The sequence below is a fragment of the Lygodium microphyllum genome, chromosome 6 (genome assembly GCF_053477565.2).
Source record: "Lygodium microphyllum isolate KBCC chromosome 6, Lygodium_microphyllum_v1.1.10, whole genome shotgun sequence".
NCBI lineage: Eukaryota > Viridiplantae > Streptophyta > Polypodiopsida > Schizaeales > Lygodiaceae > Lygodium > Lygodium microphyllum.
This window is the reverse complement of record NC_141140.1, coordinates 48840428-48850005: the sequence shown is the minus strand read 5'-3', so window position 1 is coordinate 48850005 and position 9578 is coordinate 48840428. Positions and strand designations below refer to the sequence as shown.

Genomic DNA, 9578 nt, shown 5'->3' with positions numbered 1-9578 from the left:
GGGGACAAAGATTAGATAGGCTTTGTTTCACAAAACATTGTGCTCAAGTCCTTAGTCAAAAAGATTGCCCGCCTAAATTGATATAAAAGGAAATCATACTTTTTAGGAAAAAGAGGGGATAACTCAATAGCATCTTTACACTAAGGGTTTTAGAATGCCACAATTCACTGCAAACAAATGAAATTGCATGGAAAGGAAACCACACTATAGTGGTTCGCCTTCCCACCACTATATTGTTGCATTAGTGAGGACTTGCAATTTTCCACCAACAATAGAGAATGATGATAATAATAAACATATAACCCTTTTCAAAATGTTTCAAGTGGCATTAAAATGTCAATTCAACTAAGCAAGGGTGCTAAAAGATGAAATACCTATAATAATTTCATAAACTTTTGCAAAAGTTTGAAGGAATTGACCCTCTTGAATTTGAGGTTAACTTTTTTTAAACCCCGCACTAGGCGCTTCATGTCGAGATTGAACATGCCTTGGGTTCACGTAAGGGGCGGGCGAGCAGGATAGCATGCACAAGAGAACATTTTGATGGGGGGTGCACAAGCAACATGTGTCAGCCCCCCAAACCTTTCAATAATAATATAAAGAAATATGAAGGATGAATAACGATAATTTCAACAAAAACACCCCTCCTAAGGACTCCACACGAAGACTTTCTTAGTGCATGCTAGTATGGAGCTCTAGTACTGATTCTAATGCTTATTTGAAAAAGTGGCTCATGTTTGACCATCAAGGATGTTGATATCTATGTACAAAGCATCAAGGTCCTAGCATTTTGGAGCATATGTTTGAACCCTAATTATTGTAAATGTCTACACTACACCCATAATTGGCAATGGACCTTTATCATGTGTTTAAATACTTTTGACATTCGTAAGAGATAAGGGACAAACTTACACTTTCTACACATCATAAATGGTGGAAATTAATTGTGAATGGGCAAAAGACCAAGTTGGAATAAACCAATGCATAATTTGACGCTTCATGATGATGAAGCCTTACAAGATAATGACATGCATTAGTCTTTTGGTTGGGAGATCGAGCAACTTTGATATGCATGCTCTTACTCATTAGCCTTTGGTCATGTCCATTCTATATGTGATAAGGGTTAGGAAAAAATTAATCATATACATCCATTGTAAGAATGACTTTTAGAATTGCAACATAAGATACACATGAGCAAGTGATTGTCTCGATATATGTGAAGGCTCTTTCATATAGAAATTGGACCTTAAAATCTTTAAGATACATATGTGATAAGGGTTAGGAAAAAATTAATCATATACATCCATTTTTAGAATGACTTTTAGAATTGCAACATAAGATACACATGAGCAAGTGATTGTCTCGATATATGTGAAGGCTCTTTCATATAGAAATTAGACCTTAAAATCTTTGAGTTTGAAAAAATATGTAACTTGCACAAACTAACTTTTAAGCTTTATGAGAAGATTTTCATGTCAATACAACCTTCCAACTATTAGCACTTCTTTTTAGGGGGGGGGGGGGGGCATGTTGTTGTGTTTAAAACCCCCACTTAGTTAGACCTCTTGTGGGTGGTGACAACTTAAGAAGGATATAGTTTGGCATCTAACATATTGAGGTCATATAGTGTCTACACCTCCTATCTATGAAGAAGATGCGTTAAAACCCCCACTTAGTTAGACCTCTTGTGGGTGGTGACAACTTAAGAAGGATATAGTTTGGCATCTAACATATTGAGGTCATATAGTCTCTACACCTCCTATCTATGAAGAAGATGCTTTAAAACCCCCACTTAGTTAGACCTCTTGTGGGTGGTGACAAATTAAGAAGGATATAGTTTGGCATCTAACATATTGAGGTCATATAGTCTCTACACCTCCTATCTATGAAGAAGATGCTTTAAAACCCCCACTTAGTTAGACCTCTTGTGGGTGGTGACAACTTAAGAAGGATATAGTTTGGCATCTAACATATGGAGGTCATATAGTCTCTACACCTCCTATCTATGAAGAAGATGCTTTTTGTTCTAGACCTATGTGGGTATATGGCTTGATGATGCACAATGATGTCATTGCATTGAGGAGTGCATTTGCAAATCGATGTAATTAAAAGAAAGTTACTGATTGAACCAACCTTTGCAAGCTTGAAGCAATATTCGATTGTGTGGGCAACTAAGCTAGTTCTTAATGTTGCCAAATAGCAAAAGCTTGATTTTGGCCCATTCGTTAGGTTGAGATCACCTTTAATCTGAACACCCCTACGTACATGAAATATGAGAAGTCTAAATATTTTATTTTGGTGGTAAAAATGGTTGATTGTATCCAAGTTTGATAAAATGGCCAATGATACCTAGTGGTTCCATTAACCAAAGAAGTTGTGATATTTTTACATTTATTATGCTTTATTTAGACAATCGGAAGATGGAGAGACTTAGAGCGACACACATGAGGCAACATGTGGTTATGTTAAGTGATCTTTGCTAAACTTGTCGATGCAAGAAGAGCACATGTGGTATGTTTTACTCCAAATTAACTACTCTTTAGAATGACATGGATTTAAGAAAAGAGAAATAAGGAGAGAGGACAATGATGCCCCTTCTTTAAGAAATGGGAGAGATGAGGAGGTGGTGGCACTTTAGGCATTGCCTTGGGCCTTGCATTGGGATGGTTGTTAATGCCCGACCCCCATTGGAGGGTTTGAGGTTTACTTTAGGAAAGAGTACTTCAAAATGGCTATAGATATTTTGTACCAACGTTTAAGAAAATTGAGGTATAACATAAGTGAATTGTGAAATTTAAAGGATGGTTTAAAACCTTGAACTTTGCAAAACATATAGTTATAAAATTGCAAATACATGAAAGGGTGATTCAATAATGTGTGTGAAACGTTTTAAGCAAGGTTTTGTATCTATTACCAGAAATGGTTTCATGAACAATGTTCGACACAATGTAAATGAAATAAGGATAGATATGTTTAATAATTTATATCAAAAAATATATATTTACAACGTGGTGGGGAAGAAAGATAAGGGGAGGGTGGCTTCATGTTCCGAGGCATGGAAGGAGGGGGGGCGGGGGTGTGTGGGGGAGGAAGGTTGACTGGCGATTGAGACTAGGGATGCTGAAGGGGTGGGCCCAGGGGGAGGGGGTTTATGGAGTGGATAGACATTGGGGTGAGAAAAAGTAGGTGATGGAGGAGAATTGTTTTTGTATTTCTAAAATTAGGGGTGGTAATTAACAAAAAAGTAAGGTTTTTGAGATATGGGCTTGTTTTTTCACCCTTTAGACGCGGCCTACCGTCCCTGCATGTGAGACGAGCCTCCCCGTTTGTCAAACCTCTCTTTAACACACGCGTTTTCAAAATCTCTCTCTCTCATAGGTGGAGTCTAGACTGCCACATTGGCATTTCTGTGCTCCCTCTCTCTCTCTCTCTCTCTCATCGATATAGAACAGGGGAAGCAAGTTTCAACATGGTGCACACTGCACCAGACATCTCTCCTCCTCCGCTTCTTGTCTTGTCGACCCCCTCCCCCTCCCGGGCCTCCCCCTTTGTTTCCCTTCACATGTCGAAGTTCGAACCACAAGCCCACCCACCGACCTCTCCCTCAGGTGTAAAGCTGCCCCCATTCCTCTCCTTTCAATGATAGCCGAGTGGCACAATCATCAATTCCAGTCGTCATCATCATCAACCATCCATAAACCCTCCTCCCCCCTCCTGATCCCATTGATCGAAACAGAGAACAACATCTTGAGAGCAATCATTCCAGCAAGCAGAGTGTGCGCTCCTCATTTTCTTCCATTCTCAATCCTTCCCTTCACTCCCTTCCCGACTGTGATCACTCTTAGTGGGTCTCACAACTCTCATCTCTTCTTCCATCAGATTATAGCTCCTATCAACCGCATCGCAATCCAATCCCTCTCTTTATAGACTGTAATAGTGCACAGTTATCATCTTCTGTAGAAATTCTGTCTAAGATTATAGCTCTTATCAACCGCATCGCAATCCAATCCCTCTCTTTATAAACCTGCAATAGTGCACAGTTATCATCTTCTGTAGAGATTCTGTCTATGTCAAACTCTCGTCTTATCCTAATGCTTCTTTAGATACACAGCAGTAGTTGACCCGTTTTCACCCTCACAGCCCCCCTGTACGCATCAAGTAGTCCTTGTCTGGCTTTTCTTATTTATTTTTCTTCACTGTTCATACTATCCCAGCTCCCAATTATCTCCTTTGCCACAGCCTTTTCTGTAGCCCTTCCCAACAGTGCCTGTGCTGTACCATTATCTGCATTATTGAGTACAATAGAGTAATGCTGTCTACCGACTAACAAAACTAAGAGATGGAAGGGCATTCATGTCTACGCAAAGAGAACCTAGGAGATCTTCCTTCTATATTATAGTGCAGATTGTTTCTACTTGGCGGTGTATGCTTTGAACAAGGGAGAGACAGGGACGAAGAAGCTTGTGGAACCCATTTGTGAGTGTGTGTAAGAAGGGAATCTAATGTCTTCTTTTATGTGGCAATCATCAAGGCAGAGAAAGCAACATCACATCAATAACAAGGGGAGGCAGAGGGGCAAGGCTCTGACAGATGGCCTGATAAGAGAGGAGGAAGCAGCAGCAGCAGCAGCAGAGCAAGAGAGAAGAAGAACCTCCCCTAATCTCTCAGTACTGGACACTGCCCCAATTGACACTGGGTGCAGATTGGATAGATCTAACTTGGATTGCTTTCTGGACCACACAACCCCCTCGGTTCAATGTGAATTCCCATTGAAGGTTAGTCAGTCACCTAAATTATCTTGGAAAATTTCCTTGTCTGAGGTAATTAGTCAGCTTTTTCTTGTACATTCTGTGTGCAATCTTGCACACTCACAACTCTCTTTCCTCTCATTCTTTTTCAGCTGCATTGTCTCTCTTTGCCATCTTAAGGTTGCTGTTGTTGTTGCTTTAGAATTATGCATTGGCCTTAGCCCTATTGTATGGTTTGTTATTGTTATAGATATACCTGCACAGCCCTTTCCTGACCTATCTTGAGGATGCTGCTGTTGTTGTTTCGGATCATGCATTGACCTTAGCCCTATTGTATCGTTTGTTACTGTTATAGTTATACCTGCACAATCCTTTTCCTGATCAATTTGGGGCTCTATGCTTGATGCTTTGTTTTCTTATGCAGTCTCATTCTTTGTCACAGCTATACCTGCACAACCCTTTTCTGACAAAGTGGGGCTCTGTGTCTGATGCTTTGTTCCCTTATGCATTCTAATTCTTTCCTCTCATGACAGCTCGCCTGCCTTCACCTGTTGTGTCGTTTGGGCTCACAAGCTGGTTTTGAGCTTCATCAATCGCTTTTCTTTGTTCTGATTATATGCTTCACAAAAAAGTAGTCTAACTCTTTTTGCCTATCAACTCCACGTAAGTCATGGATCTGAGAAACCGGCAGTTCTAATCTCACCTGCCTCTACTTGACTTTCTACGCCCATATACGAAGGGTTTGGCCACCAAGCAAGCATGTTCAGTTGGATGTAATAGTAGGGGACTTGGTCTCACACGAGAGAGAGAAGGGGGGGGGGGAGAAGGGAGACCAAATGGGTGTATCTTACTGTTGAACTTTCAATTCCTACATTGCACTGGGTCAGCGGGTCGATAAAACAAGTGGCTTACCAGCTACTGGTTTCAGCCACTCTTACAAGTGGCCTATTGACAAGTGACTTACCACTAGCGTAGCCACACTCTCTCTCATTAAAAATGGGTTACCAAGTGACTTACCACTAGGGCAGCCACTCGATATAGAGAGGGAGATTTCATTTTTTGGTGTTTTTTTTTGGGGGGCGGGATGGAGTGCATGTGTGCATGCATGCATCGACACAAGATATTGGGCTCTTTGGTCTATCTGGACAATCTTTGCCACAATCATAAAGCCCCAGTAGGTGGATGTCTGTTTCCTATTGTTTCTCGATTCTCCTCAAGAGGGTAATCAACTCTGCACAGTAGATAACTTAATATTCTGGAAATTGTTTGCCCACTGTTTCTGGCATTCCCTTGATTAACCTTACTTGAGGAAATCAGCTTTGAACAGTAATTTGACTAGAAGTACAGTGGTGTCAGCCGAAAAGAAATGTTTATTGCATGCTGGTGTATTCAACATAGAAGTCACATGACCATGCATGTTGATGTTCTAGACGAACGTATGCACAGTCCTCGGTGTCAGCGGTCGATGCAAGGTTGTCTGCAGGCATCTGTATCTATAGTATGATATGCGCAGCACAATTGTATGCCAACAGGAAAATTAGCGCGTGTGTGTTTACTAGCCTTCCATATAAGAGTGGAAAAGTTGGATGGTATCCTGATGCCATATGTATGTTTGTCTTGCAGGCTCATCTAGTTGATGGCTGTTATGAGGAACGGATGCCTTATTTTAGTCTGGGAAATCTATGGAGCTGCTTTGATGAATGGAGTGCATATGGCACAGGGGTGCCCCTTATCTTACCGAGTGGAGAAACCATAGTTCAATATTATGTGCCTTATCTCTCTGCCATACAGATTTACCTCAGGCCCACGTCATCGTGCACTCTCTTTTCAAAGCACAGGTATGTGATGCTGCACACACAGTGACAGGCACGATTCATATTTTCAACTTCAGAAGGTTGTTACTGATCTCCTTAGATTGCACATGTTGAATTAACAATGTTAAGTTTCGATTACAGGAGGCCTGGTGATGAGAGCGATTGGAGTGAATTTAGCAGCGAGTTAAGCTGTGAATGTAGCAGTGACACTGAAGCTGATAAAATCTCTAGGCTTCAAATGAAGCCAGAGAGCTGGGAGACAGCAAGCTCAGCATCTTCAGGGAGGTCAAGTGTACTAGAAGAAGCTACTATAGACCAGACAGAGAGACATGGTGACCTGATTTTTGAGTATTTTGAGCGAAGCTCCCCTTATGGAAGGGCCCCTCTTGCAGGCAAGGTATGCATACAAGTGCTTCGAAGTTCTTGAAACCTTTGATATATTATCAGCTCACACTTGAGGTAGCTTAATATTGTTTTGCACAGACATCATCTGTAGCTGTACACAAAAAGTCAAATCTGGAATGCGATCATAGGCATGCATTGAAGTACTTGCCTGTGATTAATCTTTTGCTTATGCTTTAATCACTTCTATGCCGTGGGGGCCTCTGAATAGTCCTTTAAACTAGGTCCCTGTGAGGGCCTTTTCATATTCATATCATTATATGGTCTGCCATCTTTTGCTGGAATTGCCTACTTGCATATACCCGTTCCAAGCTCTAAAATCTCTTTGAAACAAGGGTGATTGACAAGCTGAAGTGCATCATTCTGTAAAGGTGGTTTGATGTTATTCTCTAAGATGAATTTACTGTTGTTCTGTATCACACTTTCACTTCAAAATTTAGTTTCAACTACAACAGGGTTTCTTGCCTTAAGCTGGGTTCCTTTTACAGATTAATGAGCTTGCTGCAGAGTTTCCTCTTCTGCACTCCCTGAAAAGCATTGAGCTTGCTTCAGCAAGTTGGGTCTCTGTGGCCTGGTATGGCAACTTCGAGTTCATGCATAGAATGGTTAATTCACTAGAAACATACACACTTTCCATTGCACATGTGCATTGAGGACACACTGGAAATGCAGGCTCCTTATAATTTCTTACACAAAGTCCATCCTCAACTGGTGCATAGACATGAATGTTAAGGACATATAATTTACATTACACACTTGTACATGTGTGCATTCATTGTACATTTAGATATGCAGATTTATATATGTAGAGTCTGCATATGTATGTGATCATGTCTATTCAGAAGGATAGAACATATTTTACTTTCATACTTCTTTACCTTGTACTGTTGTTGCTTGCTGTTGAATTCATATTCATTACAAAGTCTAAAAGCTTGATTGTATCTTAATATCCATTTCCAGCCTTTGATTGAAACTTAGGTTCACATATGTATTTGGCCTTCTTTTATAGGTACCCTATCTACCGCATTCCAACAGGACCTACCATGCGGGACTTGGCCACCTGTTTTCTTTCATTCCACTCTCTGTGGACTCCACCAATGCTGCAAGGTCAGAGAGCTGAAACTCGCAGATTCTTCTGGGCATTCTTACATCATGTACTTGGTTAGATTCTAGAGTTAACATGATATGCAACTTATGGGTTGACATTTGCTGTGTGTTTGTTTATCAAGTTTCAAATACTCCACTTGAAAAGGGGTTGAAGAAAAGGGATCATGTGGAGGAAGGAGGTTGCACATGCAATTTTACTGATGGGTTAATGGACAATGAGCATGATGCCATTGATGAATGTGGACCTCTTCATTCATCATGGAGGGTTAAAGAATCTGGCATGCTTGAGTTGCCAGCATTTGGACTTGCATCATACAAGCTGAGGGGTCCATTCTGGGCATCAGCTGCCCCTGCTGACAAGAGGAAAGCGTCCTCCCTAGCGAGTTCTGCGGATTCATGGATCAGACAACTCAAAGTGCAACACCCTGACTTTGATTTCTTTGCTTCAAGAGGAGGAATTAATGGAAGATGCTGAAAAACCAACTTAACAGGCACTAGAAAATGGTTAAGGAGAGTCTAAGATAGGCCTTCATAGAGAGGTTTTAGTCAGTTCTTTGGCACACATTAAAGGCAAGAGTTCAGAGGCCAGAGTTACTACTTATGTTATTAATGTACATTCTAACCTACAAATCCACATATTGGACTGCCAAACTCTTATCAGTGTGAGACTTATATTGCTCAAATTGTAAAGAGTTTCTTCGAGTCCTATTCCTTATGTAATTCCACTTTGTGTGAATCAGCTTACTAACATGTTGGCGCACTTTGTGAATTGATGACCTGATGTGCCGGAGGCACAATGTAATATGGGGCTGCTGTTTGAGGATGTAAAGCTCCACTGTATTTAGTTTCAAATGAATATAATCCCCTCTTCAAGTGTAATGTTCAAGTTTCCAACACAGTTTTGCCTAGTACTGAGTGCTTTCATTCATTGCATTTATTTTTCATACATGGATGATGCATAGGAGGAACATTGATTCAAGGAGCTAGACTTTCTTATACCGAGTATATTACAAATTGTCTGCCAAACTGTCTGCTAAATGATTGTTGCAACAGGTCAAAACCATGAAATTGATAGAAGTTATCTTATAGCATGATTCTGATAACAAGACGTGAAAAAGATTTAGGGAGTCCCTTACAACCAGCTATCATGTGTTTGTCCCTGCTTTTAGAATCTGAATTACTGTTGGTCTAGATGTATCAATTAAACGTCTTTGTGTACTATGTACTATGAATGCAAGCTATATCTTATGGGCAATGCTCTTTTTTTCTTTTTGGGTTTTTGCTTTGGGTTTATTGGCATTCACTATGTATTGAGTGCAGAACTATGTCTGAAACTTTGTAAGGAGTACAAAGCGCAAATAAACTACTGGCTTGATAAAATGACTCATATGATTTCATGTAGTCTGTTGATAAAATGACTCATGATTTCATGTAGTAACAGACTGTACTTGCACAACTTGATGTCCTACAATGTTAAATCATGTCTGACATCTTTGGATGAAGCACT

The 9578-nt window shown here is 40.4% G+C and overlaps 1 protein-coding gene across 2 annotated transcripts; it reads left to right on the top strand.

The window, feature by feature from the left end:
• Positions 1 to 3445: 3445 nt before the first annotated feature.
• On the top strand, positions 3446 to 8944 carry LOC148034533 (uncharacterized). Of its 2 annotated transcripts, none has more exons than XM_087679475.1 (6): positions 3446 to 4775; positions 6372 to 6586; positions 6704 to 6959; positions 7453 to 7538; positions 7974 to 8071; positions 8194 to 8944. In XM_087679475.1, the coding sequence occupies exons 1-6, from the start codon at positions 4503 to 4505 to the stop codon at positions 8544 to 8546; spliced, it is 1281 nt and encodes a 426-aa protein (XP_087535601.1). In that variant the 5' UTR covers positions 3446 to 4502; the 3' UTR covers positions 8547 to 8944. The 2 variants fall into 2 exon arrangements, with proteins under 2 accessions (XP_087535601.1, XP_087535602.1); XM_087679476.1 differs by lacking the exon at positions 3446 to 4775 and adding an exon at positions 5585 to 5969.
• Positions 8945 to 9578: the final 634 nt, after the last annotated feature.